The sequence below is a fragment of the Ranitomeya variabilis genome, chromosome 1 (assembly GCF_051348905.1).
Source record: "Ranitomeya variabilis isolate aRanVar5 chromosome 1, aRanVar5.hap1, whole genome shotgun sequence".
In the NCBI taxonomy this organism is placed as follows: Eukaryota; Metazoa; Chordata; class Amphibia; order Anura; family Dendrobatidae; genus Ranitomeya; species Ranitomeya variabilis.
In genome coordinates this window covers 496,716,780-496,735,271 of record NC_135232.1, presented here as the reverse complement: position 1 = coordinate 496,735,271, position 18,492 = coordinate 496,716,780, and the positions used below count along the sequence as shown (strand labels likewise).

The window sequence follows — 18,492 nt, the reverse complement described above, 5'->3', positions numbered from 1 at the left end:
TTACCTGTTTCTTCCCGGATATGATAGTGGTGTGGTCACAGATAATACCACTAGCAGTCTGGAGCGGCGCGAGGGATGTAAAAGCAATAGAGCGCACAAGGAGAAAAATCAACATGCGGATGGCGAAATTTGTGATGGGAAGACGTGTTATTGTGGTTCGCCACCACCAGCTGGAAGGAGATAACTCGGCACTATTAAGACCGGATGAAGTTCACCTTACGGACATTGGCCAGAGTCCAGCAGGCCCTAATGTTGATGGGTGGGGGCCGGAGTCCTGGGCAGGTCATACACATGATCCTCCGTGTCGGAAGTTGTGGAAGAGGGCTAAGGTTCATAACCGCTTATTGGCCTGTTCGCCTGTCGGTGGCAGACAGGGCCTTCGGTTATGAGCTCATTATGACATGTAATTGCCCTTCTCTGCTTATGTAATTAATGAGTATAAACAGGTCAGTCACAGTTCATCTAGGCCCGTCTGTGGTGGGATGGGGGAAGGCACTGTTTGAGACATGAGGGTCTCTAGAGTCTTGCTTACCTGCTTTGCTTGGTACCAACTGATTGCCTGGTTAAACACTTCTATAGCACTGTCAATATCTTCATCATGGCTGTGCATAGTCACTAGTGCGGATACCTGGAACATTGAAAAATGGCACAACATAAAAGTTTACAAGCAATAATAAAGTGCATACAAAGGAAAACACAGTAATCCTAAATGCTAGGATTGATAGTAATGTGGAATCAAGACTGTTATACGTTTTTGACACAAAAGCAGCAATATCTAATTTCTAGAAATGTTAAGGTTCGTGGACTGTTATATACACAGAAATACTAGTGGAGCAGGCTTTCCAGTATGTTTTGTTCAATGAAGTCCTTAGCTTTTGTCCATAGGCTTTAGGCTCAGCTTCCCTTCACACAGTGCACGAGGGGGAAGCTTATTACACATGGAATATATAGAGGCTGGAAAAATCTGTGCAGAGAGTTCTCCCTAGTGGTGGCTGGAGGTAAATACAATAATTCTATGTTGGGCGTTCACAGCTAGGTACCCTCTCCATGAGCACCATAATTGTCTATGGTAGGAATGTCATTATCCTTAGCAAGCCTCCATCTATTAATGCCAGCACCTCCAAATGGAAAAGTTATTCTACTACAGTAATTGTGAAAAATTACTGATTGACGGTGACAGCTAATCAACCTCGCTTGTAAAGGGACTACAGTATATTGGCAGAACTAGTGACTGCAGACTTATTTTAGACTGGACAACCCCTTTAATGTTGCTTCTATTTTTTTTGTATATGCATATTAGTTATATTACTAAGATAAGGAGCTATATATACAGATCGGCCAAGGGTGTTGGCATCCTTGAAATTGTTCCAGAAAAATGAAGTATTTATGCTTAGAAATTACTACAACTACACGTTTTGTTATACTTAGATTGTGTTTATTTTTTGTTGTTCCAATACACACACAGGACACAGAGGGGGAAAAAAGGGCAAATTGGATATAATTTCACAAAATTGTTGGCACCTTTCCAAAATTGTAGGTACACAACTTTGTTTCAAACATGTGATGCTAGTTCAAACTCACCTGTGGCAAGTAACAAGTGTGGGCAATATGAAAATCACACCTGAAACCAGATAAAAAGGGGAGAAGTGGACTAAATTTTTCATTGCGTATCTGTATGTGCCATACAATGCATGGAGAACAGAAAGAGGAGAAAAGAACTGTCTGAGTACTTGAGAACCAAAATTCTTAAACAATATCAACACTCAAGGTTACAATTCCATCTCTAGAGATCTTGATCTTCCTTTGTCCACGGTGTGCAACATAATCAAGAAGTTTACAACCCATAGCACTGTAGTAAATTTCATTGGACAGCAGAAAAAAAAATAAAATAAATTAAAAAAAAAAAAAAAAAATCGATGAAAGTTTGCAAGCAGGATAGTCTGGATGGTGGATAGACCCAATCAAGTTTCAAAGAAATTCAAGATGGATGTATTGCAGGCTCAGAGTGCATCAGTGTCAGCGCAAACTATCCGTCGACATTAGAACGAAATTAAACACTATGGGAGGAGACCCTATTGCTGACACAGGGACATAAAAATACTAGACTGCAGTTTGGCAAAATGCACGCGAGTAAGCAAAATCCTTCTATGAAAGAGTTTTGTGGATAGACCAAGATAGAGATTTTTGGTAAAACACATCAGTCTACTGGTTACTGAAAATGGTATGATGTCTACAAAGAAAAGAACACAGTACCTACAGTCAAGTATGGTGGAGGTTCGAAGATGTTTTGGAACAGACTTGCTGCCTCAGGCACTTGATGCCTCGATTGTGTGCAGTGCATCATGAAATCTGAAGACTACCAAAGGATTTTGGTCGTAATGTAGTGCCCAGTGTCAAAAACAGAGATTTTTGTGTACTCACCGTAAAAACCATTTCTCCGAGCCACTCTTAGGGGGACACAGGACCGTGGGTGTATGATGTTGCCACTAGGAGGCTGACACCAAGTTAATACAAACAAAGCTAGCTCCTCCTCTGCAGTATACACCCTCATGCTGTCTCCGAGAGGACCAGATTAGTGCAAAAGCAGTAGGAGAACATTAACAACATATTTGAGTACAACATGCTAACGAAAAATACCATCAATTAGGCTAACAGTGTGGGTGCTGTGTCCCCCAGTGAGTGGCCCGGAGAAAAGGATTTTACGGTGAGAACACAAAAATCCCCGTTTCTCCTTCGCCTCATTGGGGACACAGGACCGTGGGACGTCCCAAAGCAGTCCCTGGGTGGGAAAACAGAAAATCATCAGGCTTCACGTAACAACTGCCTAGATGTACACCACCGAAGCCTGCAGAATTCTTCTGCTCAGCCCTGCATCAGCTGAAGCTTAAGTATGAACATTATAGTGTTTCAAGAACGTATGTACGCTGGACCAAGTTGCGGCTTTACAAACCTGCTCCGCAGACGCCTGATGCTGAATGGCACAGGAAGCACCCACTGACCGAGTGGAGTGTGCCCTGATCCCCGCTGGGATAGGCTTACCTCTGCGGTAGGACTCCTGAATGGTGGAATGAATCCATCGAGCTATCATGGCCTTTGAAGCAGTTAGACCCTTTCTGCGACCCTCAGGAAACACGAACAAAGAATTGGACCTTCGCAAGGACGCCATCCTCGATACGCACCTTCTCAGAGCCCTGTCTACATCCAGAGTATGGAGAGCCCTTTCTACCCTGTGGACTGGAGTTGGACAAAATGAAGGAAGAACAATGTCCTCGTTAAGGTGGAAGGATGAGACAACCTTGGGCAAAAAGGATTGGAAAGGCCTAAGGACAATCTTGTCCTGGTGGAAAATAAGGAAAGGCACCCGACAGGACAGAGCAGCCAGCAACGAAACCCGCCTGACTGATGTAATTGGAACGAGAAAGGCAACTTTCCAGGACAGAAAAAGGTGAGCGAAATGTCCTGAAGCGGTTCAAAAGGAGCTTTTTGTAAGACTCCCAGGACCAAGTTAAGGTCTCAAGTGTATAAAGGCATGCGATAAGGGGGGAAGCACATGTGCAACCCCCTGAATGAATGTCTTCACCTGAGGTTTTGTCGCAATCCTACATTGGAATAAGACCGATAAGGCGGATACCTGGACTCTGAGCGAGCTGAGCGCCAGGCCTGAGTCCAGACCGCTCTGTAGGAACTCCAAAATGGTGGGAATAGAGAAGACGAGGGGAAGAGGACTAAGAGTCTTGCATCAAGCAAAAAATGTCTTCCAGGTACGGTGATATATGCGCACCGACGCAGGCTTACGAGCACTGATCATTGTGGACACGACCTATGGTGAAAAACCAGCCTGGGTCAGAATCCAGGATTCAACGGCCAAGCCGTTAAACACAGGGCCGCTGAGTTCTGGTGGTAAATCAGTCCCTGGGAGAGCAGATCTGGACGACCTGGCAGTCGCCAGGGTACATCGGCGACGAGGTGCACTAACTGTGAACCACGCCAGGCGTGGCCAATCCAGAGCGACCAGGATCACTGGAACCCCTTCCACCTTGATCTTCCTGATGACTCTCGGAAGAAGTGTCAGCGGGGAAAAAAAAAAAAAAGTACGGATGATGGAACTGGCACCACAGAAGAACCAGAGCATCCACTCCTATGGCTCTTGGATCTCGAGACAGAGCTATGAATCTGGAGACCTTGGCATTCAGTCTGGACACCTTCAGATCCACATCCGGAGTCCTCCAACAAAGACAGATCTGTTGGAAAGCTTCTGGATGAAGTTCCCAATCCCCCGAGGCGAGACCCTAATGACTGAGGAAGTCTGCCGCCCAGTTTTCCATGCCTGGTATGTGCACTGCTGAGATTATGGAGTGGTTCCTCTCTGCCCATTGAAGAATGCGAGTTACCTCGGACATGGCCGCCCTGCTGCGGGTACCCCCTTGAAGGCTGATGTATGCCACAGCCGTGGCGTTGTCCGATTGAATTCGGATGGGGTGACCCGGTAGGAGACAATGAATCTTCAGTAGCCGTAGCCATATCGCTCAGATTTCCAAGATATTGATTGGAAGTTTCGATTCTTGAGAAGATCAGCGGCCCTGAGCGGTGTGGTGATGAAAAACTGCTCCCCAGCCCAGAAGACTGGCATCGGAAGTCACCACTAACCATTGAACCGGGAGAAAGGACTTCCCCTGGTTGAGGGAAGAACTCAATATCCACCATCTGACAGTCTGCCTGACCAGCGGGGACAGACGGCACCGGCAGTCGAGGGAGAAAGGGTTCCTGTCCCAAGCTGCTAGAAGAGCATGCTGTAGGGGACAGAGGTGCATCTGTGCAAAAGGAACCGCTTCCATTGCTGCCACCATTTTCCCCTGTACCCTTATTGAAAGGGGATGGAATGAAGGGAAGACTGAGAAAGTGCGTGGGCTCCTTGCTAAAGGGCTAGGACCTTGTCTTGAGGGAGAATCACCAACCATCGGGAGGAGTCCAGGGTCGTCCCTAAAAAGGATATCTGCTGGGCTGGAAAGAGTATCGCAAGTGATACGAACGGACTCCGCGCAATCGTGGAAACACAGAGCCTTGACTAGGTCTTCCAGACAGGGTAGGAAGATCACTCTCGGAGAGTGCAGGATGGACATGACAGCCACCATGACCTTTGTGAAAACCCTGGGAGCGGTAGCGAGGCCGAAGGGGAAGCCGTGAATTGAAAGTGCTGGTCGCAAATGGCGACACACAGGAACTTTTGCTGGGGAGGAAAAGGAAACAAACAAAAAAAACGAGATGTGCAGGTAAGTATCTCGAATATCGATGGATGCTAGAAACTCCTCTTTTTCCATTGAGGTGATGACCGAACGCAGAGACTCCAAGTGGAGATGACGGACCTTGACAAACTTGTTCAGAAGTTTGAATTCTAGTATGGGTCTCACCTTTTCATCCTTTTTTGGGACAACGAATAGGTTGGAGTAGAATCACTCGAACCTTTCGTCTTTTGGAACCGGGACAATGACACCATCGCGGCACAAAGTCTATGGCTCGAGAAAGAGCCTTTGCCCTTGATGCTGGAAGTCGGGAAGGAAAGAAACGGGCCAGTGGACGCGAAGAAAAATCAAATTTGTATCCGGACGACACTAGGTCTCTGACTCATTCGTTGTGAACGACAGAGCCAGACCTGGTAAAACAGAAATAGGCGATCGCCTACCCTGCTGGTGTCGACCAGATAATCCGATGAGTCGTTGGGCGGAAAATCTCTGGGACCTAGATCCCTTAGCTTAGATCCAGACCGTTTGGGCCAACCCTTCCACTTCTGATTGAACCTATAGGATGACTGGGGTCCTCTGTTCCTGCATGGAGAGCGTCCTGATCCTGAAGAGGTAGTGGATCAAACTGCATTGGTGTGAAAGGATGGGAAACGGATTTGTTGTTGACGCCGAAAAAGGAAAAAGCTTTTTTGAAGCACACAGCGTGACCCAGCACAGAGCCATCAACCTTCAGCGTTTGGTTGACAGCCTCAATCAGAGAATCAAGCGTCCTCAAAGTCTGGCAAATCTGGATCTAAGAAGATGTCCGATTCATACTCAGAATCGAGTTAGCTACCAAAGTCTGGAGAGGGAGAAGGAGAAACAGAGCTCGTGGACGGCATGGCACGTGATTGTACAGGAGAAGTACTACGTATCCATTTCCTAGATGCTTGTACATTTCTAGATTGTGTGCAGCCCCAGCTAAACAACTGTTCCCGTGAAGGGGAGAGTCCCTCCGTCACACATGTGAACACCACGATCCCCAGAAGGAACACTGAAGGATTCAAGCGCTTTGGCCAGAGAAGTCATAGATTGCGACAGACGAGACCCACTCAGGGGGACTAAGGGTACTGGACTCCGTGTCAGCGGGGAGCTCCCGAGAGCACAGGCTTTGCAGAGCGGTGAACTCAGCTTTTGGAAACGCAGACTGGCAGGAGTTACATTAACCCCTTCACCCCCAAGGGTGGTTTGCACGTTACTGACCGGGCCAATTTTTACAATTCTGACCACTGTCCCTTTATGAGGTTATAACTCTGGAACGCTTCAACGGATCTTGGCGATTCTGACACTGTTTTCTCGTGACATATTGTACTTCATGATAGTGGTAAAATTTCTTTGATATTACCTGCGTTTATTTGCAAAAAAAATGGAAATTTGGCGAAAATTTTGAAAATTTTGCAATTTTCCAACTTTGAATTTTTATGCCCTTAAATCACAGAGATATGTCACACAAAATACTTAATAAGTAACATTTCCCACATGTCTACTTTACATCAGCATAATTTTGGAACCAAAATTTTTTTTTGTTAGGGAGTTATAAGGGTTAAAAGTTGACCAGCAATTTCTCATTTTTACAACACCATTTTTTTTTAGGGACCACATCTCATTTGAAGTCATTTTGAGGGGTCTATATGATAGTAAATACCCAAGTGTGACACCATTCTAAAAACTGCACCCCTCAAGGTGCTCAAAACCATATTCAAGAAGTTTATTAACCCTTCTGGTGCTTCACAGGAATTTTTGGAATGTTTAAATAAAAATGAACATTTAACTTTTTTTCACAAAAAATTTACTTCAGCTCCAATTTGTTTTATTTTACCAAGGGTAACAGGAGAAAATGGACCCCAAAAGTTGTTGTACAATTTGTCCTGAGTACGCCGATACCCCATATGTGGGGGTAAACCACTGTTTGTGCGCATGACCGAGCTCGGAAGCGAAGGAGCACCATTTGACTTTTCAATGCAAAATTGACTGGAATTGAGATGGGACGCCATGTTGCGTTTGGGGAGCCCCTGATGTGCCTAAACATTGAAACCCCCCACAAGTGACACCATTTTGGAAAGTAGACCCCCTAAGGAACTTATCTAGATGTGTTTTGAGCGCTTTGACCCACCAAGGGCTTCACAGAAGTTAATAATGCAGAGCCGTAAAAATAAAACTAAAATTTTTTCCCACAAAAATTATTTTTCAGCCCCCAGTTTTGTATTTTCCCGAGGGTAACAGGAGAAATTGGACCCCAAAAGTTGTTGTCCAATTTGTCCTGAGTGCGCTGATACCCCATATGTGGGGGGGAACCACCGTTTGGACGCATGGAAGGGCTCGGAAGTGAAGGAGCGCCATTTGGAATGCAGACTTAGATGGAATGGTTTGCAGGCGTCACATTGCGTTTGCAGAGCCCCTAATGTACCTAAACAGTAGAAACCCCCCCACAAGTGACACCATGTTGGAAAGTAGACCCCCTAAGGAACTTATCTAGATGTGTGGTGAGCGCTTTGACCCACCAAGGGCTTCACAGAAGTTTATAATGCAGAGCCGTAAAAATAAAACTAAAATTTTTTCCCACAAAAATTATTTTTCAGCCCCCAGTTTTGTATTTTCCCGAGGGTAACAGGAGAAATTGGACCCCAAAAGTTGTTTTCCAATTTGTCCTGAGTGCGCTGATACCCCATATGTGGGGGGAACCACCGTTTGGATGCATGGGAGGGCTCGGAAGGGAAGGAGCGCCATTTGGAATGCAGACTTAGATGGAATGGTCTGCAGGCGTCACATTGCGTTTGCAGAGCCCCTAATGTACCTAAACAGTAGAAGCCCCGCACAAGTGACCCCATTTTGGAAACTAGACCCCCCAAGGAACTTATCTAGATGTGTTGTAAGAACTTTGAACCCCCAAGTGTTTCACTACAGTTTATAACGCAGAGCCGTGAAAATAAAATTTTTTTTTTTTTTTCCCACAAAAATTATTTTTTAGCCCCCAGTTTTGTATTTTCCCATGGGTAACAGGAGAAATTGGACCCCAAAGGTTGTTGTCCTATTTGTCCCGAGTACGCTGCTACCCCATATGTTGGGGTAAACCCCTGTTTGGGCATACGGGAAAGCTCGGAAGGGAAGGAGCACCGTTTTACTTTTTCAATGCAGAATTGGCTGGAATTGAGATCGGACGCCATGTCGCGTTTGGAGAGCCCCTGATGTGCCGAAACAGTGGAAACCCCCCAATTATAACTGAAACCCTAATCCAAACACACCCCTAACCCTAATCCCAACAGTAACCCTAACCACTCCTCTAACCCAGACACACCCCTAACCCTAATCCCAACCCTATTCCCAACCGTAAATGTAATCTAAACCCTAACCGTAACTTTAGCCCCAACCCTAACCCTAACTTTAGCCCCAAACCTAACTGTAGCCTTAACCCTAGCTCCAACCCTAGCCCTAATGGGAAAATGGAAATAAATACATTTTTTTTTTTCCCTAACTAAGGGGGTGATGAAGGGGGGTTTGATTTACTTTTATAGCGAGTTTTTTAGTGGATTTTTATGATTGGCAGCCGTCACACACTGAAAGACGCTTTTCATTGCAAAAAATATTTTTTGCGTTACCACATTTTGAGAGCTATAAATTTTCCATATTTTGGTCCACAGAGTCATGTGAGGTCTTGTTTTTTGCGGGACGAGTTGACGTTTTTATTGGTAACATTTTCGGACATGTGACAGTTTTTGATCGCTTTTTATTCCGATTTTTGTGAGGCAGAATGACCAAAAACCAGCTATTCATGAATTTCTTTTGGGGGAGGCGTTTATACCGTTCCGCGTTTGGTAAAATTGATAAGCAGTTTTATTCTTCGGGTCAGTACGATTACAGTGATACCTCATTTATATTATTTTTTTATGTTTTGGCGCTTTTATATGATAAAAACTATTTTATGGAAAAAATAATTATTTTTGCATCGCTTTATTCTCAGGACTATAACTTTTTTATTTTTTTGCTGATCATGCTGTATGGCGGCTCGTTATTTGCGGGACAAGATGACGCTTTCAGCGGTACCATGGTTATTTATATCTGTCTTTTTGATCGCGTGTTATTCCACTTTTTGTTCGGCGGTATGATAATAAAGCGTTGTTTTTTGCCTCGTTTTTTTTTTTTTTCTTACGGTGTTTACTGAAGGGGTTAACTAGTGGGCCAGTTTTATAGGTCGGGTCGTTACGGACGCGGCGATACTAAATACGTGTACTTTTATTGTTTTTTTTATTTTATTTAGATAAAGCAATGTATTTATGGGAATATTTTTTTTTTTTTTTTCATTATTTTGGAATATTTTTTTTTTTTTTTTTTTTTTTTTACACATTTGGAAAATTTTTTTTTACTTTCTGACTTTGTCCCAGGTGGGGACAATACAGATCGGTGATCTGCCAGTTTGCATAGCACACTGACAGATCACCGATCTGAGAGAAGTGCAGGCTGCTTCACAGTGCCTGCTCTGAGCAGGCTTCTGTGAAGCCACCTCCCTCCCTGCAGGACCCGGATCCGCGGCCATCTTGGATCCGGGTCTGGAGCAGGCAGGGAGGGAGGTAAGACCCTCGCAGCAACGCGATCACATCGCGTTGCTGCGGGGGGCTCAGGGAAGCCCGCAGGGAACCCCCTCCCTGCGCGATGCTTCCCTGCACCGCCGGCACATCGCGATCATGTTTGATCGCGGTGTGCCGGGGGTTAATGTGCCGGGAGCGGTCCGTGACCGCTCCTGGCACATAGTGCCGGATGTCAGCTGCGATAGGCAGCTGACACACGGCCGCGATCGGCCGCGCCCCCCCCGTGAGCGCCGCCGATCGCGCTGGACGTACTATCCCGTCCGTGGTCATGGGGGCCCACCCCACCTCGACGGGATAGTACGTCCGATGTCAGGAAGGGGTTAAGTGAAAAAGACTGTTAAGAGTCTTATGGGACTTTTTTGGTGCCCGAGGCTGGGTTACCCAGGTCCTGTGTCCCAGCCACAAGAATCACACTCCACGTCGCTATCCGAGCAAGCAGGAGGCTTCCTGAGAATTCGGAGGCCCTGTTAGATTGCTACAGGGTGTAGGAAGATGGCCAACCAGATTTCATGGGTAACTCTCGTTCAGAATGCGAAGAGCCTTAAAAGTGGGTGGATCTGCCGCATTGCATCATAGCGGGGGTGGATCAGGGGCGGAGCTTCGGCCTGTACAAGGCCAAAGCCAGGGACTAAACTTTTACCCAGGCCCGAAAAACAGAAAAACGTCCCCCCTGCAAGGAAAAGACTGCTGCCTGTGCCCGGACTTGCTCAGAGCCCCCCCTCCTTCTCAGCGCTTACCCGGAGAGGCTGGAGATGTCCTTCAGATGATGCTGCTGCAGGTACCTTCGCTGTAGTGCAGGTACCTCTGTTGCTGCGGTCGCTGGCAATTTTTTTTGGACGGTGCAGGGATAAGGTTAAAAATCCTCAATCCACTCTCCCTTTCATAGGGAGATGGAACCGGTAGACAATGGTGGAGCAGTGGGGGCTGCACGGATGACAAAACGGAGGATGCCTCTGTGCATCCAAGGGGACAGGGCTGGTTGTCCAGCATTAGGCCTGGCTTCAGAAGAGGAAACAGAGGCGACACTCCATGTGCTCATCTATTGATGGTGCGGGAAGATCGGTGCCCTTTAAGAGACCCGTCACCCCTAAAAATCAGCCCAGGCATGGCATCCCACGTCACAGGAGAGGATACGTGGAGGCGACACTCCATGTGCTCGCCTGTTGTTGGTTCAGGGAGATCGGAGCCTTGAAAGGTTCCGTCGCCCCTTCATCCAGGTAAAAATTCTTAAAAAAAAAAAAAAGTTTTTGGTCTGAATAGCAGACCCATGTGCCTCCTACGGACACCAAGCAAGACCTGGTTCTCTGGGAGCCAGCATGAGGGTGTATACTGCAGAGGAGCAGCTAACTTTCGTTGTATTAACTTAGTGTCAGCCTCCTAGTGGCAACAGCATATACCCACGGTCCTGTGTCCCCCAATGAGGCGAAGGAGAAAGCAGGGTTTACATCCTAGATAATAGTCCTTGCAGCAGGACAAAGACCACAAACAAACTTCAAGAAGCCCCCAGAAATGGATTGGAACAAAGGGCTCTAGAGTTCTGAAGTGGCCAACAATGAGTTCGGATCTAAATCCCATTGAACACCTGTATACCTGTGGAGAGATCTTAAATTGCTGTTGGGAGAAGGCACCCTTCAAATATGAGTGACCTGGAGCAGTTTGCAAAAGAAGAGTGGTCCAAAGCTCCAGTTGAGAGGTGTAAGAAGCTTGCTGATGGTTATAGGAAGCCATTGATTGCAGATGTTTATTCCAAATGGTGTGCAACCAAATATTAAATTGAGGGTGCCAACAATTTTGTCCGGGCCATTTTTCGCTTTTGCGTGAAATTATGTCCATTTTGTCTTCCTCTGTGTTTGTATGTTCCAATACACACACAAGGGGAAAAAAAACAAGTGTATGGTGTCCTTCGGGGGCGTGACCTGGATCCCTAGCGGAGAGGACGCAGCTCGCTGTAGCTCCCGCTTTCAACCCGCAAAAACCCACTTCTATTACCCCTATAGGCGGGATAAAAGATCTACTGCAGTGTCCCCACACTGCCAGGATTTCACCGAGACAGCGGCAGAACCGGTAGAAGAATCAGGAGGCTATAAGCGAGTGGAGAGATCCCGGAGGGTTTTGGCGCCATTATCTGGCCGGCGCCATCATGCTGTGCGACCCCCTCTCTACGCCGGAACCAAGCCGGAGGACCAGCGGGGAGAAGCCCACATCGGAGCGCCAAGAGAATCCCCGAGCAGAGCGGGAAGCACCGCCGGACCCTCATCATTCCAGAGCCGCCGGGACTCGGAGAGAACGGACGCAACTGTAAGCGCCCCCCCCCCCTCCTCCCCAGCATCCCGGTGCGAAGGAAAAGAGTCTCCCTGCCCGCACTGTGACCTGACGCGGCAGAGCGGCTGATCACAGAGGACACTCACGGGGGGAAATGAAGATCCCTGAGGGCACACGGACTAAACAGATCACCACCTCGGTGCCGCAGATCCGACCGGAGGCGCCAGAGGTAAGAGGTCCCGGGACCAGCACTCGGTAAACATCTAGCGGCTGTGCGACTGTTGCACTGGACCCGGTTAACCCCGGAGCTCCTGCGCTCCATATCCCACATCCCCGTACTTGGGGGCCAGGCACCCTCCCCTGCAGGGGTGAGCAGTCTCTGGAGGGATAAGTCCCTGTGAGCGCCGATAGCACAGCTATAAGCGGGGGTGACGCTAATCTCCCCTCTGAGGGTTCTGATATTTCAGTCACAAACCAAATAGGACATAAGGCCTACAGAGCCCTACTGCCGCTCTGAGAACGTAGTACTTTCAAACAGCAGAAAGCAGCAGGCGTCATAACCGGGACTGACCACACTAAACGCCGTAACAATAGCTTTCAGTCTGCACTGTTTTCCCCTGCATGCGGCTCATCCCGCAACTAAGTGAAATGAGCCAGCAGATAAAACTTTATTGACGGGGCGCATGCGCAGAGTACGGCAATGACAGGCATGTTGTGCTGAGCTCTGCTGCCCGACGGACCCCGTTCAACCCTTTCCAGCGACCGGAACACAGTAAATACCCCGCCCCGGGGACAGTTTATCTCTAAGAGCGGGGCAATCTGTAATGCCGAAAAAGGGAGGCGCAGCACAGCCGGCGGGCCGCACTATTTCAGACCTCCTTATGAACGGCACCCCTTCGAAAATGGCTGCAGCAACTAATCCTCAGTCTGCCTCTGCAACTCAGGGTAACGGGAGCGCAGAGCGGGATGACACTTCCCCACACTCTGAAGCAATGATATCAACGGCTGCTCTCACGAGGTCCCTGCAAGAAACCTTTAGAGAAGAGCTCACCACCGCTATGCAGGGTATCTCATCCCAGTTGCAAGACCTAGCACAGCGCACAAACAACTTGGAGGAAAAAATGGATGTTGTCTCAGACACGCTGGAGGAGGATCAGGAAACTCTCAAGCGGCATACTGACCGCATTACGGAGTTGGAATTGAGATGTGAAGATTATGAGAATAGGTCCAGAAGAAGCAACATACGAATTAGAGGACTCCCTGAACATGTTGTTGCCCTTAAAGATACAGCAGCAGCCCCCTTTGCGGCCCTTCTACCTGACCTGGACCCGGCCCTTCTACATATTACAAGAATACACAGGGCACTGGGCAAGCCAAGATCTAATGATATGCCCAGAGATGTAATACTAAAGATGCACTATGAGGAGACCCGTGATCAGATCTTGCTGGCGGCTAGAAACCATCCTATCTTACCCGGCCTACCAGACTCAGTGCACATTTATGCAGACATTGCGCCCACTACATTGGCCAGGAGAAGGGCCCTCAGGCCAATTACGACCTCCCTACAAGAGGCCCAGATCAAATACAAGTGGGGCTTTCCATTTGCTCTTATCTTTACATTCAAGTCTCAACTCTATACCTGTCGGTCTCTAGAGGAAGGAACCCAGGCCTTAATTAAGGCTGGTATCTCACTATCTTCGGAGATATCCTCGCTCCCACAGAGAAAATCCAGGCCAACAAGGGAATGGAAGAACCATCCCAGAACAAGAAGTCAAAACACTCAGATTACCTGATTCGCATAACTCAGGATTTGACATCCCCAAAATAATTTATGTAATTCTAGGTTATGTTGTGAGGCCAGTTGTTGACGTTGTCCTGCTCTGAACCTAGGTCAATTACCTAAGCAGTTAATGCTCGGTCTATTTACAGTTGAATTACCTACTATTTCATTATCTAGTACCCTTCTCCCTACCCCCCCCTTCTTCGTTATTCCACCCTCCACCTCCCCTTTTTTTTTTTTTTTTTCTCCTCTCCCATCCCTCTTTCCCTCCCTTTCTCTCTCCCTTCTTCCCCTTATTATATAGTCAACCTTATATGACTCAAGGGTTGGGGTTCTAGGGGTTGCATCATGCTGCCCAACCCCGGCGATTTTTGGTGTCCTTTTTAATATGGGACCCCAGATCGCCATATCTTGCGAGCTCAATGCCCTTTGGAAAATTTATGTTATATTTTGTGTCGACGTCTCCCCCCTGTTTGTCTCTTTCCTTCCGTTTCCACATAGAGATTATTGCTGTGATGGTGAATTTGTAGGCCGAGGTCGGGTGGAGGGTGATGGTTTGCCTCTTATTAGCAGTGTCCACTTAATTAAGCATGTGTAGAGTGCTCTCCCATAATGTTAGGGGCTTCAACTCGCCTATAAAACGTAAAAAGGTCTTCCTCGACTATCGGAAGCATAACCCGGATGTAATCTGCATTCAGGAAACCCATTTTTCCAATTCATCCCATCCCAAATTCCTGGACGCACATTATTTAAAATTCTTCCTTTCAACCTGGGACCGCAAAACGAGGGACGTGGCTATTCTAATTAAAAACAGCCTTCCATTCCAACCCACCAACACGTACTCAGATCCTGGGGGCAGATTCATTATCCTGATGGGAACCATGCAGGGTCTAAATATATGCATTGTTAATAGCGTTCCTTTCTGCATTTAACTTTGCCATTACCTCTTCTAGACTTTTCAGGTGGAGACTGAATGAATCCCTACTAGTAGACCCAACGGTATTATCTACTATAAAGGATGAGCTGAATCTATATTTCCAAACTAACAATACCGCAGACGTGTCCCCGGGAACTGTGTGGATGGCACACAAAAAATTTATAAACGGGGACCCTAATTAAAATTGCCTCTAACAAGAAAAAGCAAAGGTCTGAGCTACAATTGCAATTAGAAAATAAACTCTCAAAATTAGAACAGGCAAACCAAAACCTCCCCTCACTTTATCTAATTAAGAAAATTTGTGAAACTAAATTACAACTCAATACCATTTTAACAAATAGATCAGAAAGAGCCCTGGCATGGACTAAATCTACTTTTCACAAATATGCAAACAAACCAAGCAGCATGTTGGCCCGTAAACTTAGGAGTAGAGAGCTCCTGGATAGTATCCCCTCCATTAAAGATCCTACAGGCCGTATCACTGCCCACCCAGACGCAATATATAAAACGTTTCAGCAATTTTATCAAAATCTATACTCCCTCCCGCAGCCCCCTTCCCCAACTCGCATCCAGAACTTCCTCAAAGACCTGACATTACCTAAAGTCCCGGATTCAGATATAGCATATCTTCAAGCGCCAATCAACTCTGATGAAATAAAGGCAACGATTAAAAAAAAAATAAAAAAAAATAAGGCTCCGGGGCCTGATGGGCTCACGGCGCAGTACTACAAAAAATTTGACAGCTTACTCATACCTCATATACAAAGCTTTTGTAATGCTTTACTAAACGGAGCTCAAATGCCACCTGAATTTTACATTGCCCACGTAACTGTAATTCCAAAACCGAAAAAAGATCACCTTTACCCCAAAAACTATAGGCCTATTTCATTGCTAAACATAGATTTAAAATTTTTTACATCTATAATCACGGCCAGAATAAATAAAATACTGCCCATCCTAATCCACCGGGACCAGGTAGGGTTCATCCCCAGAAGACAGGGCCCAGACAATATTAGGAGGAACCTTAATTTAATACATTCAGCTAATCACTCCAAGCAATCCTTACTCTTGTTAGCACTCGATATAGAGAAGGCCTTCGACTCGGTGTCATGGTCATACTTGTTCGAAGTCCTCGCAAAGTTTGGCTTTCCGAGTGGTATTATCTCCTGCCTTAAACTTCTGTACGACCACCCCACAGCCTATCTGAAATTACCCTCAAACCAGCCTACCCCTATTAACATTCAACGTGGTACCAGGCAAGGATGTCCGCTTTCCCCAGCTTTATTCGCCCTAGCCATGGAGCCATTAGCGGAAGCTATTAGAGCCAACCCCAACATTAATGGACCTACAATCAGAGATGACCAATACAAGGCTAGCCTTTTTGCGGATGACCTGCTATTGTCCTTAGTCAATCCCACAATTACACTCCCAAACCTTTTTGTCGCTCTCCATGAATTTGAATTGGTCTCAGGCCTTAAGATTAATGTCGACAAATCTGAAGCTCTGTTCATTAACACCCCCAGGGATACACAAAACATCATAACAGCGCAATTCAAATTTACCAGAAATGAGCAATACTTAACCTATCTCGGCATAAATCTAACCTCCCATAGGTCGACTTTATTTAAATGGAACTATGCCCCCTTAATCAGAAATCTCAAATCGGACCTTACCAGATGGTCATCTATGTCCTTATCCTGGTTGGGTAGACCTCACGCCATTAAGATGGTTTCCTTACCACGATTTCTGTATGTTTTCCGATCTCTACCCATTCCTCTCCCTGCCAAAACGTTACTAGATATCCATAACCCGATTTCTAAATTTATATGGCAGGGGAAAAGGCCTAGGATAAGACTTAAAACCATGTTTATTAGCAGAAGACGGGGAGGTTTGTCTCTGCCCAACTTCATTTTATACTATAAAGCGGCCCAACTAGCCCAGCTAATAAGTGCTAATGCAGACAAACACAGCACACCCAGATGGGTGAATCTCGAATCTCACCTCCTGACCCCATTTACCCTACCATGCCTCATGTGGTCGTTGCAGAGACTCCCGAAAGGGATCCATACGTCAGCTCCTTTTACAGCACATTCCCTGATGTTATGGAGGAAGGAAAGATTTAAACACTCCCTACAATCCAAAACTTCCTTAATGACGCATATTTTTCATAATCCAGCTTTCCCGCCAGGGTTGAAGCCTCGCCCCTTCCACTGGTGGGCATCTAGGGGTTTAATTACCCTTAAACATCTTACTTCACCATTTAACATTCTACTCACCAAGCAAGAGTTCATCCAAAAGTACTCCCCACCAAGCTCTGAAATATTGCGTATCATCCAAATTTTTCACTTTGCTGAACAAATACTGGGACATGGTGCCACCCACCGCCCATCGGGTTATAAGCAAATATGTTTAAATGGCCCACTTGGCAGGGGAGCCATCTCTTTAATATATTCGAATCTGAACGCAATATCAGAGGATATAAAAATTAAATATATGATACAATGGGAAAGTGACTTTAATAAGATAATGTCCCCATTGGAGTGGCAAAAATGTTGTTGCTCTCTCACTAAGGGCAGTCTCCAAACCTCTATAGTTGAGACATCTATCAAACTCCTACATAGAACATATTTAGTTCCGAGCAAGCTACATGCTATTTACCCACACTTATCGGATCGGTGTTTCAGAGGGTGTGGTGCCCTGGGCGATCTGAAGCATACGTGGTGGGATTGCCCGGTCGTGTCCGCCTTTTGGTCAAGGATCAAATCTATTGTAGAGGAGCTATATGGTGGGGCGATTCAGTTAGATGCAACGGTGTTCCTACTGGGGGCCAGATACCCGGGCTTCTCCAACAAACTCCATAATTTAGTCAATCAGCTGTTCCTTGCCGCTAAGCTACACATTGCAGCGAAATGGAAAACAGCTACCCTATCTCTTTCCTCAGTAATTGACAAGATGAACACTATCATGCTATGTGAACGAATACAAGCTACAAGAGAGGACTCCTGGGAGCTTTACTATCAATTATGGAGACCATGGATTGAAAGGAATCCTGACAGTAATCTTGACCAAGTCTTAACATTATCTCTATGAGGCCAATTTAATATCCGATAGTTTTTATCAGACTCGCTCCTTATACCCGACCATTGATTGATTGATTGATTGGTAACACTATGATGCAGTAATGGATCTCTTACTCCCCCCCTCCCCTCTTGTCCTTTCTAACTACCTGTTTTTGTCTACGTGTTTAATTGTATTGTTTAAATACCATTAAAGTTAATCTGGAATTTGATTATATTCATGTATATTCCCCTGCGTGGGATTTTGTTGTGAAGCTTTCTGAATTTTTCTTGGAAAAATAAAAACTTGTTGAAACTAAAAAACAAGTGTATAACACAACATGTGTAATTGCAATAATTTTCTGCAAGAAATCCTCAATGTTCGCGAAAAATTTCAAGGGTGTCAACACTTTAAGCCACAAAATTTTTGTCTTCAACATTAACTTTTTTTTTTTTAACCTCTGGATGATTACCTCTCCTACTAATTTTTCATGGATCGTAATGGTGATCATGTACGTTAGGATTAGAAGAAGGGAGAAGACAAAACAGTGAAAGCCATGATGTCTACTGTGCCTAACACTAAAAAACATTCTGT

At 46.0% G+C, this 18,492-nt stretch overlaps 1 protein-coding gene across 1 annotated transcript in view; it reads right to left on the bottom strand.

The window, feature by feature from the left end:
• The window catches only part of SRP72 (signal recognition particle 72), a 128,779-nt gene that overhangs the window by 33,830 nt on the left and 76,457 nt on the right, over positions 1-18,492 (bottom strand). Inside the window, exon 13 of the mRNA XM_077252037.1 lies at positions 533-628. Coding sequence (XP_077108152.1) covers positions 533-628 — 96 coding nt within the window. The remainder of the gene's footprint in view (positions 1-532; positions 629-18,492) is intronic.